This window comes from Sciurus carolinensis, chromosome 15 (assembly GCF_902686445.1).
Source record: "Sciurus carolinensis chromosome 15, mSciCar1.2, whole genome shotgun sequence".
Classification (NCBI taxonomy): domain Eukaryota; kingdom Metazoa; phylum Chordata; class Mammalia; order Rodentia; family Sciuridae; genus Sciurus; species Sciurus carolinensis.
In genome coordinates, this window is record NC_062227.1 from 33,727,048 (window position 1) to 33,748,778 (window position 21,731).

At 38.1% G+C, this 21,731-nt stretch overlaps 1 protein-coding gene across 3 annotated transcripts in view; it reads right to left on the reverse strand.

Moving 5' to 3' along the window:
* Window positions 1–8,791, reverse strand: part of Tmem241 (transmembrane protein 241) — a 121,607-nt gene extending 112,816 nt beyond the window's left edge. For all 3 annotated transcript variants that reach the window (XM_047526892.1, XM_047526891.1, XM_047526893.1), the window contains exons 1-3: window positions 8,654–8,791; window positions 4,671–4,717; window positions 528–605 (exon numbers count right to left, since the gene is read on the reverse strand). In XM_047526892.1, the coding sequence (XP_047382848.1) occupies window positions 528–605; window positions 4,671–4,717; window positions 8,654–8,725 (197 nt within the window). In that variant the 5' untranslated portion in view covers window positions 8,726–8,791. The remainder of the gene's footprint in view (window positions 1–527; window positions 606–4,670; window positions 4,718–8,653) is intronic.
* Between the last annotated feature and the right edge of the window lie 12,940 nt (window positions 8,792–21,731).

Here is a 21,731-nt window from a genome sequence, read left to right on the forward strand (position 1 = left end):
AGACATTTTTCTTTCAGATCAGCAACTTACTCTCAAATAGTTAAAAAAAAATATATATATATATATTTGTGTATATATATATATGTGCAAATATATATCAAAAGAAAATATTAAAGCATAGCAAAATAATTCAACTAGGGAATATGACTAATGTATATGGGAGTTATTTGTACTATACTAACTTTTCTGTAAAGTAGGAAATAAGTGCACAATAAAAATTTACCAAAAATAGTTGATATAATAACTCATTTGAAGAGAGCCTATAATCTAAAACAAAACCAAATTAATAGAGCATTAGAACTTGCATGTCTCTATTAATTTTAATATTAGTGGCATTAGTAACCAGGAAAACACTATTTGAGTTTTATCTGATTATAAAGTCACTGAGTTAGGTTAGAAAGGAACTAAGAGACCGAACGACTCAAACACACATTTGTGCTTCCTGGTGCAACATCATCAGACATTAAAACATACTTAAAGTAAGCTGGGTATGAATCATGAATCAAGCACAGCGAGGGACATTCTACCTTGAACTGCTGTTGATCTCCACCCAGCCCAGCTTCCACGACACATGGAGCAGAAGTCCACCAATGAATGTCTGCCACCTGCAAAGGATAAGTGCAGATGTGAATCAATACAGTGCTATGGCCTCAACAATCCAACCCTGGCAGATCTGCTGACGGACACAAGGAGACACATTCAACTCCTCCCACTCTCCTAGCTATCCTCCCATTTCTCAGACCTTTCACTATTTCTACTGTGCCCGGGGGTGCAGTTGTAATAAGTATTGACATGCAAGCTCTTGTCTTCTTATTCTAAACTTTTCCTGAACAATCTCACCCATTGCCACCGCCCTTGGTACTGATGACTCCCAAATCCCTGTTCTCACCCAGATACTGCCACCCTAAAAATCCCATAAGCTCCTAATTATATGTCTAATCATTACCTTGGACTTTCCCTCCCCACCCCAATCATCCTTACTGTCCCTAAACAGTCAACCAGGATGTCATCCCAGCCCTCAGCTCCCTCATCTACCTGGCAAAATCCTATTGATTTTATTTGTCCCCATGACAGCATTCGCATGAGTTGCCTCACCCCGGCTCCCTGCCTCTGTTTCAATTCAGGCTCTCACCATCTCACACACAGCCCCTAGCTATAGTTCCCTGATGGGTTCCCTTCCTCTCAGGGCTGTCCCCCAGAGCCTTTTCTACCATGCATGCTCTACCTTGCAGTCAAAGCGTTTATTCTAAACTGCAATTTAATTATGCTTCTTGGTCGTTTTAAAAATGATTGATTCAGCCCAGTTTTGCTGCCACAGCATGCTTGGGGTCATGAAGCTCACATGAGACACACTGCCCTCAGCAGCAGAGCTATGGGACAGCACAGGTTAAAAGCACCCTTCTCTCTCTTACTGTAGAGAGAACATCAAAATGGCAAGTGAGAGAAATTCTATAGGCAAAACCATTTTGTCTTACTCAAGTCACTTTTTTATTTTAGGTGGCTCATCTGTACATTTTTAAACTTTGTCTTTAGTTCTAAATGCCCTGAGACACCTCACCTCAAGATATGATTCCACTACAGCTAAAAGGCCCTGGCTACAGGACAAAGTCACCTTTTTTTTTTTTTTTTTTTTTTTTTTAAATACTGGGGATTGATCCCAAGGGCACTTAACCACTGAATCACATCCCCAGCCATTTTTCATATTTTATTTAAAGATAGGGTCTTACAGAGTTGCTTAGGGTGGCTAAGTTGCTGAGGCTGGCTTTGAACTCACAATCCTCCTGCCTCAGCCTCCCGAGTCACTGGGATTACAGAAGGACAAAGTCACTCATGTGTGACACAAAACCCTCTGGACTTGTGTCCACTCCCTGCAGGATCAGCTCTGTCTGAAGACCCTGGGTGGCCACATTCCAGCCATACTAAATGGCCTGCAGCCTCAGGATGTACCAGGCCATTTCCTATTTCTAGGAGTCTGCAGGGCTGTCCACTTGCCCATGATGCTCTTGCCATTTTCTTGTGTACTGAACACCTGCTCAGTGACAACAACCAGTCTATACATCTTCCTTGTGATGCTTCACTGGCCCAGTCAAGCAAAATATGTGTCATGTCCTGAAGGAGTTTGGTCTCAACCAGGAGATTTCCTCCCCCAGAGTTCATCTGGCAGTGTTTGGAGACATTGTTAGGGGTCACAGCTGGGGTGGGAGAGAGTAGGTATGCTAGCAGCATCTAGTAAGAAGCCAGTGATGTTGCTAAACATCCTACAGTGCAGGGCAGCCCCACAGCAAAGAATTTTCCAACTCAAAATGTCAGTTCTGGAATGTCAGTCTGAGGTTGGGCTAGCATGAAGTAAGGTAATTAACCAATAATTACAATAAACTGTGGTGACATCCTAATAGGAAGAGAACCAGGTATCACAAGCCATCCTAGCAAGGGCAACTTATCTAGTCTAGTACCCACCTAGTGACCTCGGTAAAACTTCCTAGAAGAAGCAAGTTTAAGCGAGAACCTGACACACACACTCAAAGCAGAAGACCCACAGGGACAAAAGCCCAAAGGGAAGAAAGACAATGGATCCTCCAAAGCTTCTGGGAGAAGTTCAAATGGTCTGGACATAGCATTTGAATATTTGAGGAGGGGAAAACACTGGAGAGAAGGGGCTACTCCTGAAGGGTCATGTCAGCTGCCACAAGGAGCTGGGACTTCAAACTAGTTTCCCAAGGAAGCAATTTAAACATGGGAGGGTCACTGCCATATTTATATTTGGGAAAGTTCCCTCTCTTTACAAGGACAGTATGTTTTTGAGAGAAGCAAGACTAGGGGTGAGGAACCAAGTTAGGAGATGGTATAGCAATTTGAGAAATGACAGTGGCCCAGGAAGGGGCAATGTGGATGAAGAAGGTAGTTTCATTCTAAAGACATTTAAGAGGTTCTGGTGGTTTTCTAGATATTAAGCATAGAGAAAACAAAGGAATGAAAATGAACTCCCAGGTTTCTGAGGTGGACAACCAGACAGAAGGTACCATTCACAGCAGGTAAATTTAAGGAACAGAAAGGAGACATGAGCAAGTTTTTAAAAAGGCAGGGAACATACCTCAAGTGTTTAGAACAGTGCCTGGCACAGAGTGTTCACCAAGAAATATTTATGGCATAGTTGCCCTAGGATGCACCTCCTGTGCATCAGACAAGCCCCAGGCACTAGGGATACTCCAGGGACAAAGGGATAAAACAACTCCTGTCTTTGCAGAGCTGACATTCTGTCAGGGAGGTGCACTCAGTCTGAACTAAACACAGACAAGAAGGGGAAAGGCAATTCAGGTGAAAACATTGTCCTTGAGTTCCCTAAGTCCCCTTCCCTGGAGAGACAAGAAAGGACAATCATGGCCAGGAAATCCTTTCCATCACTCAGAGAGAGAACAGTATCTCAGTATCTCAACTTTCTTGACTGAAACATGCACAAAGGTATTTTAAAACTTTTGATCTTAAAATATTAGGGAAGAATTTGACAAAGTCGTCCAAAAGTTCACCTGAAACAACATACTGGTGATATTACAAAGAACATTAAAAAAAAAAATAAAAAGGTAGAATAAGGACGACTTGCTCTACTGCATAGTTAAGTGGTATAATAATTAATTTGGCACTAGCCCTTTCCATAAAAAATTGAGAAGTACCTGAAAAGAGATCCTAGAAGAACAACTTTCTAAATGATGTTAACAACCCAAAGGTAAAAAGAAGGATCACACAATAAATGGGGATAGTATAAAATACTACGGGAGGATTTCCTCACATTGTACCACACGTTAAAAAACTGACAATGAAAAAAAAAAAAAAAAAAAAAAAAAAAAAACTGACAATGACTAAAAATTGAATAAAGCTTTAACAAAACATGGATGAATATCTATGTGATGTTGTGATGAGAAAGAATAAACATAAAAGCAATGGAAGCAATCACAAAAGAAATAATTAATATATTTGTCCACAAAAAAAACTTTTAAATAATCTAAATAATTTATAAATAAATTTAAAGGACAGAACAAATTGAAAAAAAAATCCAAAAAACATGAGGGACACGTGATGGCATCCTTAAAATACGATGAATGCATTAAATTAACAAGAAAAATACTAAAACTTCAGTGAAAATAAGTGAGTAAAAGACACAAATAGACAATTCACTGAAAAAAGAGTAGATAGTAAGTAAAATAAAACTGTTCTACTTTATGAATAATTAAGAAATTATAAAATGTCATTGTTTATTCATAAAACCAGCAGAGTAAAAAATAACAGGTATGGTTTGAATACAATATTATAGAAACTTACATACACAGGCTGGGTTGCAAGATAAACTAGTGAAAAATTTTTGGAAAGGATTAATCAATATTCAAGAAGAATACTAAAGAAATTCATGTTCTTCTATCAAATTTTTTATATAGGAATCAAACCCCAGGAAACAGCTGGAAATTCGGCAGATTTGAATTTTAAAAATCTTAAAAAGTTGTTTATAGGCACCCCAAATGGGACACAATTTAAATGCCCACTAATAAAGTGGATAAGTAAATTACTATGTGTCTATCTGATAATGAACCTATGTAGTCATTAAAAGTATTTCAAAGAACATTTAATGATTTTGGTTGAACTTTTCTTACAACTTATATAAATGCAAAATAGGTACTCACCCTTGAAATAATGTAGGATAAGTAAATTTCAGGACAGACAGGACATACTGAAAAAAACAAAAACCGGCTTAAAGAACGTTTCAAATGATAAGCGAATTTATACAACAAATAACCAAAGAAATTTCTACTGAAGAAATATAAATACATTCAAGTTTCAAAAAGGCATTTATTCCCCCTCAAAATCCTACACTGGGCAAACAAATGGCCTTCCTAGTCATATTAAAGAGAATGGATTTTTTAAAAACCACTCAGTTTTATTTGTTTTTCTATTATGTCTTTTAATCAACAGTTTATGAATGGAAGAATTGTTTTGTTCTTCTGGATATCTTTTTCTATTCTCTGTTCTATTATGAACGCTTTAAGAATTTTCTTAAAGTCTAAAACCACTTAAAGACTCTACTAATTCTTCACATGATCAAAAACATGGAGTGTGGCACTGGGCAAGTTCACATATGCATTTTCCCCAGGGATTAGCCTCCACCAAATTCCCCTTTTGAGCTCCTAACTGCTACAATTATGGCTGTCTGTGTTCTATTCCTCATTTCTAATTCTTCACTAAAATCTATTTACTCATATAATTTGATGTGTTCCCGTTACTTTGACCTGATTATTTTTTCCTAAAATGGAGAAAGGGAAAGCATTAAGTGAGTACCTGGTCATGTCCTGTAACATCCTTGACCTTTATGATACCAAATGTTTCTTCAGTATTGTGTGCTTAGCTTTGGCTTAGATACTAGGGGAGATCTAAAATACTGAAGCCCAGGGCTGGGGTATACCTCAGTGGTGGAGCACTTGCCTGGCACATACGAGGTCCTGAGTTTGATCCCCAGCACTGCAAAATAAATTTTAAAATGCTAAAGCCCTCACCTCGCCTTCCTAAAACAAATCTATGACTAATGTAAAAGTCCTTAAAAGGTCTCTGCTTTCAGTGATTCCTCATGTCACTCAGAGCAAAATGCCATTAGGTAGAAGCGCAGCTCCTATCAACGATGTTCTGGGAAGGAGCAAGTTGGAAGCTTTGAAAGAGCAGAAGTGGACTTTGCCTTCAGGGTGAAGGCTCAATAGCTGTGAGAGGAAGAACAGGTGGCTTCCAGAGTCCAGGATACTGCTGGGACCTCCCATAGGACAGAGGAATATGTCACAAGCTGGGCCACCCAAAGTTACAAACAACAATAACTAATAATGACATAGAATAATTATAACAATATTATACTGCAATAAATGTTAGAACATATAAGTCATTTATTTCTGAGATTTTCCAAGTGATGTTTTCTGACTGTGGATAACAGAAATTGCAAGTGAAACTGGATAAATAAGGACACAGCACTTAGTTCAAGTGAACCCACTCAGTCTGGGTAGCAGGAAGGGTGTCCAATCTGGCTGAGAAGATGACACAGTGGCAATAAAAGGTTCAAACTTCTAAGAAACACAAAGTTCCTCACCAGGGTTCTAGTCTGAACAACCTCAACCCTGGCCCTCTCAAGTTCAAAGCTAGTCTCAGCAACTTAGCAAGGCCCTAAGTAACTCAGTGAGACCCTGTCTCTAAATAAAATCTAAAAAAGGTTTGGGGATGTGGCTCAGTGGTTAAGTACCCCTGAATTCATTCCCCAGTACCAAATAAAAAAAATAAAAAATAAATTCTGAGAGTTCTTTGGAATCTATGATTTCTATTACTTGGATTATCTATTCATGGAGACATGAGACTTTGTTTTAATTTTACCTAACATTTTATGCACATGAAAGGTATCAGTCTTCATTATATTACAAAATGGTATGGTACTAAGTAAAAAATAATACCTCAAATGCAAATTTACATTCAAGGGTATTAATTTCTATGAACTAAAAACTATACTATTTGCCCACTGAGTTTGGAGTATGGATACTAAGGTAAATAATCCCCCTTATCCTAATCGATGCCATAGCTGTGGGCTTTTATGCAAGAAAGATTACTCTGCTGCTTCTGGTGATTATGGAAAATACAAGGAAGGTTTGTTTTAAAGTAAAATATTATCAATATATCTGTCATGTTAGCTAAACAAATTAGAATAGTTCAAATGAAAAGGTCACATATTTCTTTCTTTCTTTTCTTTTTTTTTTTTTTTGTACCAGGGATTGAACCTAGGGGCACTTTTACCACTGAGCCACATGGCCAGCCCTTTCTAATTTTTTATTTTGAGACAGTCTCACTAAGTTGTTAAGAGCTTGGCTAAGTCGCTGAGGTTGGCCTTGAACTTGCAATCCACCTGCCTCAGCCTCCTGAGTTTCTAGGATTACAGGCAAGTACCACCAGGGGGGCAGCAAATTCACATATTCCTGAGTAGGTATTACTAAAAAAAAAAAAAAAAAAAAAAAAAAAAAAAAAAAAAAAAAGAAAGAAAGAAAAAAATCTTTAGCTATTTGCCCCATGAGCATCAAACAATTCTGTCAAAAGCTAATAATAACTGTGTCACACCATAAACAAAAGATTGTTTTTCCTTCCTCCCTTTCTTTTCCTTGGGAGTAACTGCCACTTGACTTATGGAGCACCAACCACCTTACAAACACCATTTTCTTTTCTTTCTTTTGGTACCAGGGATTGAACCCAGATGGGTCTAACCATTTAGCCACACTCCCAACCCTTTATATTTTGAGACAGGGTCTCACTAAGTTGCTTAGGCCTTGCTAAGTTGCTAAGGCTGGCTTTGAACTTGTTATCCTCCTGCCTTGACCTCTCAAGCCACTGGGATTACAGGCATGAGCCACTGGGCCTGGCACAAACAACATTTTCAATAATTCTCAAAACAATCCTCTCCAGAGGACTCTATCCATCTCAAAGTTAAAAACCTTAGGTTAGGGGTTGGGGGTATAGCTCAGTTGGTAGAGCACTTGCCTAGCATGCCCAAGGCCATGGGTTCAATGCCAAGGACTACTAAAACAACAACAAAAACTTAGGTTTACAGAGATTAGGGTTCCAAAAACCAAGTAAGAGAAATCGAGATGTCCACCCGCTACAAGTTCCACTATGGATCTTTAAAGGTTCCACTATGGATCTTTAAAGGCATGGCACCACAACTAAAAATCAATTGGAGAGGGAAAGGGGCTGGGGTTATCCTCTGAATATACTGAAGGCAGCCACCTTCTTTAAAGGAGAAGGTATAAGGAAATGTTGTTTGTTGATGGTTCTTTTCCAGAAAGCAAAACAGTTGGGAGAAGTGAGGGGTACCTAGGGAGAGAGCAGTAGAGATGCCACAGTAGACACGGTGGTCCTCGCCCCCATGGGCACTTTGGCTCGGGCCAGCCCAGAGTCCAGGCCAGCAGGTGATGCCCTGGCAGTGCCCATAGGTCCAGCATTTCCCTGCAAGGTACCAAATCCAATCCCAGTTTCCTCCTCCTATCAAAACAAAAACCAGAACACGCTAACAGTGCTTCTGTCTTGTCAAACAGATTTAGGGACATTATTTTCAACGTACGTTTTATTTTAAAAAAAATCCTACGGAAACCCCTTCAATACTGGCAGGGATTTGGGTTGGAGACATAAAAAGTAGGTTTCGGGGATCAGAGGGGCGAGGGGGAGATGAACTAATCTCTTCTATTTAAAGGCTTATGGAATTCTGTGATTCTGCGGAAAGGACGTATTTGGGGCGGGAAGCAGAATGCATCTGACTTTTCCAACTTTTCCTTCCCCGAGAGAACTGAAGTTAATTGCTTCTTTTCCGCTTAAAAATAGTCTTCGCAGCCCAAAATTAAGTTCCCAGGAAATGGGCAGTCCAAAAAAAAAAAAAAAAAACCAGTTTCCCAAGACACACAGGGTGTTTTACAGGACCAGAACAGAACACCACGGCCCAAAAAATCCTACTTCCAGAAGAGGATCCCACACAGACTTGGTTTACTCTCCATCCTCGTCAAGGAAAAAGAGATGAAAACCTGGAGCCCGCCTTCGTTACACGGATGAGGATCCGGCTCAAAGCCCACGTGCGATCACGCCTCCCGCGCCGCCCCCTCACCTTGTTCATTAGGTAAGAAGCCAGGTAGCAGGTACAAAAGGTGAGGCCGATTAGGGACCCCCTCGCGCTCATCTGTCAACTTGCTCCCCTTCCCGGGGAGAGGCGGCGCCCCGCCGCCCGCCGGAGCCCCCGTCAGTGCTGAGGAGACTCCACCCCGCACAGCCACGTGGCTCTGTGCTCCGCCAATCAGCGTGAGGACAGCCCCTTAGCGCTTGCCTCCTTAAAGGGACCGCACCTGGTAAAGTCCGGCGGCCTCGCGGTGGGCGGGGTGTCGACTGTGGATAAAAGAGAGCGGAACCAATGTCCTCCTGGGCTGCCCTTGCTAATACAGAAAGGTCAGATGATAGTCCTGGGGAGTGGGAGTGAGTGAAACAAGGCAGTTTATAATTCCCAACACCCTATTACCGTTTTAAGAAAATGCTTATGGCTATAAATGAAAGATAGGTCTAAAATACTATTTATGCTTTACTGAATTTTCCCAAATTTTTATTTTTTGGCATTGAGTCCGTTTATCTTGGCAAATGATACAAAAAAGGCTAACAAGAAATGTTAAAAGAAGGAAGGCTGGACTGGGATGTAGCTCAGGGGCAAAGTGTCTGCCTCCCATTCCCAAAGCCCTGGGTTCAACCCACAGTTCCAAAAAAAAAAAAGAAAGAAAGAAAAAGAACCCCACCAAAACCAAAACAATAATAATAATAAGGCGGCACTAGAATAACCAGTTTTGTTTTCCTTTATGAGAAGTGTTAGCACAAAAAGACCTGCACAGACACAAACCTCACAAATCATCTCAGGTGTTTATTCAGGAACAAAGTTTCACAAAGGAACAGGGGATGCAGGGATGAAATGGCATCAGTGAACCCACTTTCCTGGTGGAAAATGAGCCACTGAACAAAGAAAGAGATTGGGTTTATATAGGTTACTGTGAGGGGTGATCTAGTGAGCATATCAGTTTTTCTTGATCACTCAGGATTTTGGGATCTGTTCCATTAATCAGCAAAAGTGTCAGTTTGAGGGCTTAGGAATTTAACCTTCTGGATCAAGCCTCTGCAGACAAGCTCCGCCCCAGAATTTACTCTTCTCTCTTCTTCCTTAATACCTGTTAACAAGCATCTGCAGAGGATCTGTTTTTGAATGGGATTACTGCCTTTTAGAGACTGTCACTTTAGGGGTAATAAAACACTTTCTCCCTGTCTGCAGTCGGCATTGGGAAAATCTTTGTCTCAGGAGATGAAGGCTGTCAGTGCAAGGCCTTCTTTTTCACTGCCTTTTTCCAGTACACATTATCTTGGGGAGTTTTCATTTTCCATATCTAATAAGTCATTCCATTGTGTTGAAATTTCTCTAAAACATGAAATATTTCCCAATGTAAAGTTTCAATCACAGTTCCTAATTCTAGGACAAATGTTGATGTAATCAGTTTCTGGCAAATAGTAAACATGCCAGGAAATATAATGGTGAACTTGGTAGGTAGCATGCAATGCAAATGTTTCTCTAATGTAGAAAGAGGTTTTTAGAAACGTTCCATGCACTGGGAAACCTTCACTCTTAAGCCAGAGAACAAATTTACATTATGGCTCACAACATGAAGCAGGTATTGGGAAAGGACATGCAAAGTCTTGTCTTGGGTAACCTTTATGTTTTTCTGAGGCATGTCCCATTCCTCTCTGCTCTCTCCAACATTGATGGAGGACTGAACTTGGCTTATCCCCTTGAAGTCCCATGGCAGGAGTGCGCCTTTCTCTCTCTCTCTCTCCCTCTCTCTCTCTCTCTCTCTCTCTCCTCTCTCTCTCTCTCTCTCTCTCTCTCTCTCCCTCCCCCTCTCTCCCTCTCTCTCTCTCTCTCTCTCTCTCTCTCTCTCTCCCTCCCCCTCTCTCCCCTCTCTCTCTCTCTCTCTCTCTCTCTTTCTCTCTCTCTCTCTGGTTGTAGACACACACAATACCTTTATTTATTTATTTTTATGTGGTGCTGAGGATCGAACCCAGCTCACACGTGCAAGGCAAGTGCTCTACCACTGAGCTACACCCCCATTCCAGATTGCCTCTCTTTTGGTTTTTTTCCTCTGGTCTCTTCTTGGGTCTTCTGGTTGGTCATAGGAGAGAATCAGTACAGAGATGGAGGTAGGCCTTATGTACCCTTCCTGCCCTCACCCTCTAGACTCCTTATTCATACCACCTGGCCACTTTATACAGGAGGATGTAACTTTCTTGATCCAAATTGGGCTACTCAAAGTTTTCAAAGGGAGACGTACAGAGCAGGGAGAGATGAGAGAAAGCTCTGAAGGCACTAAATTTTCTTTTGCACAGAAATCATATGAGCAGTTAATACTCCACTTAACAGGCCCCTCCACAAGGCTGTACTACTTTCCACCCAAAAGTTTGACCCACAGGCTTATATCTCCGGTCTCCAAAATACCAACCTTTAATGACAATGTTTAACAAGACTGTTAAGCAGGGTACAGTGGAGCTTACCTATAATCCCAGTTATGTAGGAGACTAAGGCAGGAGGATCTGAAGTTCAAGGTCAGCCTGAGCAATATAGCAAGATACCATCTCAAAAAATATACATATTGTAACAAGATCTATAAAATGAAAATGAAGAAAAGGAAAATCAATCACTTCTCTATATTCCTCCAGTCCTCACTAAACCTTCCCAACCAATACTATTCTTTATACCACTACCCAGGTAACCAATATGAACAGGTTGGTGTATCCTACACCTTTTTTTTTTTTTTTTTTGTGATGCTAGGTATTGAACCCAGGGCCTTGTGCATGCAAGACAAGCACTCTACCAACTGAGTCATATCCCTAGCCCTAGAATCAGATTTTTTTAAATTCAATTTTCTTTTCTACTGGGGAGTGAGCCCAGAGGTGCTTTACCATTGAGCTACATCCCCAGTCCTTTTTTTTCAAAATGCTTTATTAGTTGTCCATGAACCTTTATTTATTTGTATGTGGTGCTGAGAATTGAACCCAGTGCCTCACACATGCTAGGCAAACACTCTACCGCTGAGCCATAATCCCAGTCCCTACACTTTCTTTTTGTTCAACATATACTTATTTATAAGTTGTTGCCTTACAAAAACGAATCTAACTATATACCTTGCTGTGTAACTTACTTTTTTATAACTGCAGGTCAACACTTAGAGATTGAATTACTTCTTTTTAAAAGTCACAGATGTTCCACAGTATTTGTATACAATAATTTATTCAGCTATTCTGCTGTTGATATAATTATGTTGTTTCTACTCTTTTGGTACAACAAACAACACTATATCAATATCTTTGTATCCAAGTTTTTACCCACTGCTGGCTTAATTTTGGTAGAATAGATTCTTAACAAGGGAATTGCAGGATCACAGTATATTTGTATTTTACAAAACTGTAGCTTTCTACATCCCTTTACTTTCTGCCTGTGGGAAACCTACATATTTTCAAGGTCCAGCTCTTGTCCAGCTCTGCAGGCAGAATCTACTCTTCTCTCTTCTTCCTTAATACCTGTTACAACAATTAGCACCTTAAGTCTTTTCCACATCATGGCCCACACAGGAAATTTTAGCATTTCTTCAGAGCCCCAGGATGAATTGCTGTTGCTCTATAATCATTTATGAGAACTATTTGATTACTTTGATAACAATATATAACAGAAGAGAGATTAAATCAACTTAATATGAAAAATTGTAATTAGAAATCAAATTGGCATATTGATTACTTTTCAGGCAGAACCGTATAAAGTTTGAACGAGAGTAAAACAAACAAAAAGTAGAAAAGAACCATGAAAGTGAAAAGGACACCTCTAACTCTTTCAGGGTCACAGTAGTTGAGAAATTCTACGATAAATTCTGGGTATCATGTTCCCTTTTCCCCAGCCACATGGCAGCTGTCCGAGGGTAAAAAGTCCTGCTCCTTAGCTTGGTGCCTTAGCTAAGTTAAGCATAGTTTAGCCAATGCATAATGAATGAATGTATCAAGGGAAAATGCGTAAATGAAGGCATAAAGGGTATTAAAATTTACCCATACAGCATGGAACATATACAATACAAAAAGGCCTGGAAACATTACTCCAAAAGACACAGTCACTATCATACCCCATGGCATCAAATGATCTTGACTTTAGAGAGTTTATTTTATTATTTATTTATTTTTGTGGTACCGGGGATTGAACTTAGGGGTGCTCTACTACTGTGCTACATCTCTGGCCTTTTTGTTATTTTTATTTTGAGACAGGGTCTTGCTAAGTTGCTGAGACTGGACTCAAACTTGAGATCCTCCTGCCTCAGCCTCAAAAGAAACTGGGATTACAGGTGTGTTTTTAAGACAATAAAAACTATAGCAGTGGAGAAGCTTAAGTTGCATTGCCCGAAAACTCTTGTCTTGGTAGAGTTCTTTGATATTTCTTTCTTGATTCATTGTTGTTCAAGTTTTGTGCAGTGCTGTCTGAAAAGTAATGTATCTGGGCTGGGGATATAGCTCAGTTGGTAGAGTGCTTGCCTTGCAAGTACAGGCCCTGGGTTCAAATCCCCAGCACCACAAAAAAGAAAGAAAAAAAAGTAATGAATCTGCCAATTCAGTTCCTATTTAAAATTGTTCATATTATATTAAGTTTAATCTCCTTTCTGTTTTGTACTGTTATCAAAGAACTTGGTTGTTGTAAGATATGTTTGTAATACTTATTTAATTTTCTTTCAAAGGTTCAAGTTTAAATAAACAATCTGAACTTGGTTTCCTTTTCCCCCATTTTTTATTCTTTCCATATTTTTATTGGTGTATTACAGTTGTATATAATGGGTAGGATTTGTTTTTACGTATTCATACATGACACAATATAACAAAACAATTTGGCCAATATCATTCCCCAGTAATTCCTATTTCCCTTCCCCTCTTCCCTCTCCCTGCTTCCTTTCCTTTAGAGTTCTCCCTTCAATTTTCATGAGATATTCCTCCCAACACACACACATACATACCTTTCTTTTCCTTTTTCCTCTCTAGCTTCCATGTATGAGAGAAAACATGTGACCCTCAACCTTCTGAGTTTGGTTCATTTTACTTAACATAACGATCTCAACAAGTCTAATCCATTTTCCTGCAAATTACATAATTTCATTCTTATTTATGGCTAAATAAAACTCAATTGCATATACATACCACATTTTCTATATCCATTAATCTGTCAATGGATACCTAGGTTGGTTTCATAGTTTAGCTATTGTGAATTGTGGTGCTATAAACCTGGATATGCATATATCACTACAGTATGATGACTTTAATTCTTTAGGATAAATACTGAGAAGTGGTATAGCTGGGTCATATGATGGTTTCACACCTAGTCTTTTGAGGAACTTCCATACTGATTTGCATAGTGGTTGTACTAATTTACAATCCCACCACTCTGGGATTTACAATCCCAGAACCTAATTTCTGATCAGGTGCAGCAATGCCAGCTTAGTGTTATTTATAAACACATCATGAAAGATTATTGTTTTCATTCATGTCCAGAAATTCTAAACACTTCAAAACAGAGAAGAAATTGAAAAGAAGTTGAAAGAATTTACTAGTTTGGGTATTTTCTATTATAAATAACAGAGCATATAACTCAAAATGGCTTAAAAAATCAGGATACATTGGTTCTTGTAATTAAAAAATTGAGAGGTAATCTGATCATGCTTCAAGTATATTTTGATTCAGGTATTGAACAATGCCACCAGGGACTGAGGTATCACTAAGAACTATGGATCCTGATAGACTAAAACAGTTCTGATGTATGGTTTTGTGGTAGCACAATTATTAATAGCTCTCTTATCACTCCTACAGGTGTCCTGATCTGGATGATAAATTAAAAGAACCCAGTTTTTTTTCTGTTCTCTGTTCCTCATGTGATTGTTGTTGCCAACAGTAACCAGGGTTACATGTGCCCTCATTTCTCTTCCCTGTTCAATGAACAATCCTGTGCTTCTTTAAAATCAGACTCTCTCTCAGGACAAATGCCCACCCTGAAATAACCACTATGTCTCAGCAAATTTGATGCACTGACTTCTTTAAGTCTGTGATTACAATTTATGAAATCATTTAGAGACTATCTAGCCAACAAATAAAGACCTAGTTACTTGTATTCCCTAAATAAAACTATTTACCAAATTCTATTATCCAAACAAACACCAGATGTATAATTTTTATGTCAAAGATAAAAACTAAGAAGTTATTTTAGGAAACTTATTTCAGAGCTAAATAGTCCTTACAAAGAAAATATTTGTCCAATAGAATTTGCTTGAAAACAATGGTTAATTGGTATTTACCTGAGTTCCCTGAGCTCTTTCACTAGATGAACAAATCTGATTCAGGCCTCATTATTTCTTAGTTATCGCTTAATTTATTTTCTTTAACCAAATTTGCTTACCAAGCAGAAACAGCCAAAACAGTAAAGAATCATGCACATAGAAATCGACATTAGCAACAAAAGCGCTCATAGATCTTGCCAAAGTTGTTGTTATTTTTCTAAAGCTGTATTATTCTGTTCCACAAAATACACAGAATTAAGCCAATGCAAACAAAATCTGCAGGTTTTACATTTATTGATATAAGCTGCTGTAGATAAGATTGGGGTAAACTTCCATGCTCTTGAAATGAATAAATTATTTGTATTGTTGAGATCTTTGAGACCAAAGTTAGTGTTATTTCTTTTTTAAAAAAATATATTTTTTAGATGTTGATAGACCTTTATTTTATTCATTTACTTATATGTGGTGCTGAGAGTCAAACCCAGTGCCTCACACATACTAGGCAAGTGCTCTACCACTGAACCACATCCCCAGTTCCACGTTATTATTTCTTGATAATGTGTAAATAAATACTCAATAGATGTTTGTTGGATGATGAAAAGGGGCAGCTTGGATAAAACAATGCTTTGTGAAGTCCTCACCCAAATATTTTTAATGATGAATTTTTATGACAGTACACATGGAGAATTCTTGACAGATGGCAGAAATAGTAATATACCTTTTAAAACTATCAAAATTCCCCTTAAAAACATATGAAATATCAAAATCCTTTATGAAATAGAGTAAAAAATCCTCAACAAAACATTAGTAAAAGAAATTCAGCAAAATAAAAAAGAATATGCACTTTGACTAACTGGAATTTATCCTACGAGGTTGATTCAACGTCCAAAGATCAACTAATGTAATGCATCATATCTACAGAATAAAAGACAAAACAAATTACCATTTCAATAGACACAGATAAGGTATTTGACAAAATTCAACATTCTTTTGTGTTAAAGAAAATTAGGAAACTAGGAATAGAAGGAAACATCCTCAAAATGATGAAAGTCATCTATGAAAAACTCAGCTAACATGATACTTAATGGTGAAGGGCGGTACTTCTCTAAGATTAAGAACAAGACAAGAATGACTACTCTGTCACTTCTAATCAACATTGTATCAGTGGTTCTAGCCAGGACAATATGACAAGAAAAGGCACTCAGATTTCAAAAGAAGAAGTGAAAGTGTCTGTTACATCTTAACAATGGTTAAGATGTCTATTACATAAGACAAGAGTTTGTACATAGAAAATCATAAGGAATACACTAAAATATTATTAAAACTAATAAATGAGTCCACCAAGGTTGCAGGATGCAAGATCAATACCTAAAAATTATATTGATCTATATTGCTATACACTTGCAAAGAATAATCTGAAAATGAAATAAAGGAAATAATTCCATTTAAATTAGTATCCAAATTAGTATCCAAAAGAATAAAATATTTAGGAATAAATTTAGCTAAATTTGCACCCTGAAGATTACAAAACATTATTGAAGGATACTTAAGAAGACCAAAATAAATGGGAAAACATTCTATGTTAATAGATGGGAAGACTTAATACTGGTAAGATTGCAGTATTCCCCAAATTGATTTACAGATTCAACACAATCCCCATCAAAATTCCACCTAGCTTCACATTCTCTGCAGAAATTAACAAATCAATCTTAGAAGTCTTATAAAAATTTAACAGACCCATTATAGCCAAAACTGTCTTGAAAAAGAACAACATTTAATAACTCACAGTTTTTTATTTCAAAGAGTACTATAAAGCTACAGTGGTCTAAGCAGTATGGCTCTGGCATAAAGGTACACAGTAGGCTAGATCAATGCAATGCAATAGAACATCCAAAAGAAAACCCTGACTTTTATGGCCAATTGATTTTTGACAAGATGAGTGAATAAAGAAAAGCATTTTACAACAAATAATGTTAGAACAACTGGGTACCCATGAATGAAAAAGAATTAAGGTGTTCCCCTACCTTATACACTCCATAAATATTAACTCAAATGTATGTGAAAGAAGCCAGCCACAAAGGACTCTATGGTATATGATTCCATTCCTATCAAATATCCAGGGTAGGAAGATCTATGTACAGAGAAAACAGAAGAGTAGGTGCCTGGGACTTGGAGGTTGGTGGACAGTACCTGCTAGTGGGCATGGTATTTCTTTAAGAGGGTGATGAAAATGTTCTGTGTTGATGGATTCATAATTTAGTGAATATTCTAAAAATCATTGAATTGTAGACTTTAAATGGATCACTTATATGTGAATTATATATCAATAATGCTATTATTTCTTTAAAAAAACAAAACCCTTAGCAAAACCACATCCCAACATGTACCATAAAACTAAGGGACAAAGAGGATAATGGTTTTCCTTAAGGGTGGCTGTGACTGGAAAGGAACACAAGGAGTACTTCTAGGGTGGTGGGAATGTTTTGCTTCCTGATCTGGGTACTGATTCCATGGTGTGTTCCCTCGCAGATATTTCAGATCTATACTTAATGTTATTTTTTTGCATAAATATTTTATTTCAGTTATAAGCATACAGCACAGAGACAAACATACAAAAATATGAAAAATAGTTCAGATTCACAGAGGATAGAATGAGAAGGTATAACATACATTTCATTTGTGTTCCATAAAAAGAGAAAGGGAGAATTTGAGGGGGCATTTCCCCCCCAGAACTAAAGTAAGGCATAAATCCTCAGATACTGTAGGACAATGAATCCTGAACAAACTAAATGGAAAGAGATTCATCTTAGACATAGCTACATAATCAAATATGTTTATTGTGGTAAAAAATACAGAAAATCAAACTTACCACCTTGATCATATTTAAATATAAGGTGTAATAGTGTTACTCTGTATACTTGAATGCTGTACACTATATTGTTGATCAACAAATCTTTAGAATCTTTTTTTACTTTGTAAAACTAAAACTCCAGCCAGGCACAGTGGCACATGCCTATAAATAATCCCAGTGGCTCAGGAGGCTGAGGCAGGAGGATCGCAAGTTTAAAGCCAGTCTTGGCAACAGCGAGGTGCTAAGCAACTCAGTGAGACCCTGTCTCTAAATAAAATACAAAATAGGACTGGGGATGTGGCTCAGTAGTTGAGTGCCCCTGAGTTCAATCCCCAGTACTAAAAACAACAACAACAACAACAAAAAAACCCTAAAACTCTATGCCCATTGATTTCCCCTCTCCCTCCCAGAGCTCCTGGAAACCATCATTTTACCTATTGTTTCTAAAAAGTTGACTATTAAATACCCCATTTAAGTAGAATCAAATATATATTTTTATTTAAAAATATTTTTCTTTTAGTTATCCTTTATAGTCAGAGCATCATATATCAATTTTAAAAGATCATGTAGCTAGTCATGGTGGCACATACCTATAATCCCAGTGACTTGGGAGGCTGAGGCAGGAGGATTGCAAGTTTGAGGTCAGGCTGGGCAACTTAGTGAAACCCTGTCTCAAAACAAAAACAAATTTAAAATGGGGTTGGGAATATAGCTCATGGTAGAACATTCATGATTTTAATGCCCAGTACCACAAAAAAATACATAAATATATATGTATATATACACACACATATGCATATGTATCTATCATACAGTAAATATATCATTTATACACTGAAGGGAGCAATATAAAATATTTGTTATTAAAAAGTGGTAGTGGATTGGATAGACTTAAGAAAAACTGAGTCTCATTTTAACCTGAGCCATATTTATAACATTCCACTCTAGTATCCTTATGAAAATATTCAGTAGTCACTAAATATGCTCTGAACTTTCTTGTCTTTGTGCCCAGTATTATGCTGTTCTTCCCCCTAAACTAGTCTTTTCATGTCTCCCCAACCTTTGTGGCCTAGTTTGGTGGTACCTCCTCCATGTAGCCTTTGCAGATCTCACCCTCCCACCCACAATGAATCCTGAAATGTTTATTGTCCATAGTTGTCATTTGGAAATAAATCATGCACTCTTTTGAGAAAGAAGTGTTATTTAATATTGTTGTGTGAATATGTTCTCTCTATAATCTCATAGTTCTTTGATTCTCCCACAAGACTTTGGGGGTATCCGAGGCAGTTAATAAATATTTGTTAAGTGCCTGGAGCAGCTACTTGCAAAATAGATACGATTAATTTCAATGTTAAAGACTAAAGAGCCTTATTTCTGTTCTCTTTAGAGACCAAAAAATCTGCTGATTTCATGTGTTTCAGTTATGCAAATTCTCAAATAGTTTTGTTTCTGCTGAGCACCAGTGAGTTTATCAGCAGAAATGACAGGTGGAAAAGCTGGAGTCAAACCCTTTGAACATTGTGCTTACTCCACTTCACATTAAAATGGCCATTACCCCATTCAAGGACTCACAGTGAAATCACAAAATCACACTTTTCCTCTTAATATTTGTAAATGTAAAAGACAAATTTTGTAAACATTTTAAATGTTCACATATCTTTTTTTTGTTTTGTTTTTTGTTTTTGTTTATTTTTGGTACTGGGGATTGAACTCAGGGGCACTCAACCACTGAGCCACATCCCCAGCCTTATTTTGTATTTTATTTAGAGACAGGGTCTCACTGAGTTGCTTTGAACTCGAGATCCTCCTGCCTCAGGTTCCTGAGCACTGGGATTACAGGCGTGTGCCACCACGCCTGGCTATATATCTTCTTTTTAAGGGAGCACGTAGTTAGTTGGTGACATCAGGCATGTACTTTGCTGACATACAACCATTAAAATTGCTAACCCATGAACCCCTTGCTAACCTGGAAACCCATCCCATGATGAATCAACTTTCTTTGTCTCCACAGTCTGCTTTCTTACTTCCTGGTCTCAAGTAACACTGAGTGTTCTTTGAGACTGTTCATTTTCCTCTGGTGCAGAGCAAAGAATAGAAGCAGCATTCTTCATTCTCTCCAGCACAGATCGAAAACCATTCTTCCTGCCATCTCAGGCAAATAAGTCTCCTCTCAAGTCTCTGAGCATCCTGTTACACTGATTTCCAAGCTTCTGATCTCATCTACCAGCCTCTGGGGTATAGCCTGCATATTTTCTGAAGCCTCTGGCACCTGAATAAATTCTTCCACTCTATCCCAAAATCTTTCATCTTGCTGGGTGATTTCAAGGTCCATGTGGATCACCTATACAATATTGTAACATTTTGTGCTGGTTCCAATTTTCACCTCTCTGCTGCTTCACCATGCCTTCTTCTTCTTGTAAATAACCCACAACTGTTCAACCTCTAAGTTCTTAAAACAGTCCACTCCCAATATCGGCATCCAAATCCAAAACTAAAATATTGGAAATAAATGAGGTCAGAGTTGGAATATTCAAAGTCACCTAAAAGAAATCATTAGAAGTTTATGAGACTTGAAATTAGACTGACTGTATTAACACATTTAAAGAAGGTGCCAAGGGAAATCTAGGCAACCCTCCTCATTAATTACCTATCAGGTTTTCCAGACTCCAATCTCACCTGCTCCAATCCACCTTCATATGTCTGTCAGAAATAGCCTTCTAAAATCTAAAAACTACCTTTTTTTTTTTCCCTTGAGATATTGCCCAAGCTGAACTTGAACTCTGGGCTCAAGCAATCCTCCTGCCTCAGCCTCCCAAGCAGCAGGGACTATAGGTGCACCCCACAATGTCCAGCTATTTCCCCCTTTTAATGACTCTTTTTGATCTTAGCTCTGAAGTCCTTCACGTTAAATCTGGACTTGGACCTGTTCTTTATTTGCATCCCCCAACCCAATCTTTTCCTCTGTCCCTCTTATATCCTAGGTCTGGCCATACTAAATCACTAGTTCTTCTGACATGTCCTATATACTACTATCTCTGTGTGGAAGTCTTTGCTCCACCCTACAGACTGAGCTCAAGCATCATATCTAAGCAACCTTTCCTGAATATCTGGGTAGATCTGACCTTTGTCTTTTACAGCTGCAATAAGCCTACACTTCCTTCTGTTGTGGCATCTTTGACACGTAGTTGTACTTATGTTCAGGACTTGGAGGTGTAAGAGGGCAGACACCTGTTTTTATTAATAGTTGTCATTCCACTGCTAGGGACTTAAGCAAACACTCAATGGAAATTTGAGTAAATGATCTGAAAAGAACATTCAGATTTTTAGCTTTATTTTCAATTTCTTGTCCTTTTTCTGATACATCCCCTTCACCAACACATTTTTGTCATACATTCCATCTCAACCTTTCTTTCTGGTTTGTGCTTTTCCTTTTAATATTTCTTTATAAATTCTTGGTTAATTTAATAGGCAGTTCCAATAACTTCTTTTGGCTTATCTCTTATTCAGAACTGAGAGGTCTGCTTCATTTATACATCCATTTTTCCTCAACTATTTGTACCCTGATTATAACCTTTTGAACACTAAAAGGGGACACAATTTCCACACACACTCACATACATGAGCAACATTTGTCAAGCGTAAGTTTGTATCCTGTTATATATCTATAACTTTGCTTTATTTTATTTGGAGTGTTTGGGAGATTCAGAACATGTTCTGACCTGGAATGGGAAGGAAGCAAGAACTGTATGCTAATGGATTCATTAACATCTTAGGGCTCTCAAGAATGGGATTCTGACTCAGAAGCGAAATTTAAGGAAAACCGAAAACGGTTATACAGTATGTATTTGTAGAATACCTGAATGGTCATTACGTAGAGAATATAGATCCAGTCCTTAAACTCAGAATGCCTGGTTCACCACTAATTAACTTTGATACTTATTAGCTGTATGATCTCC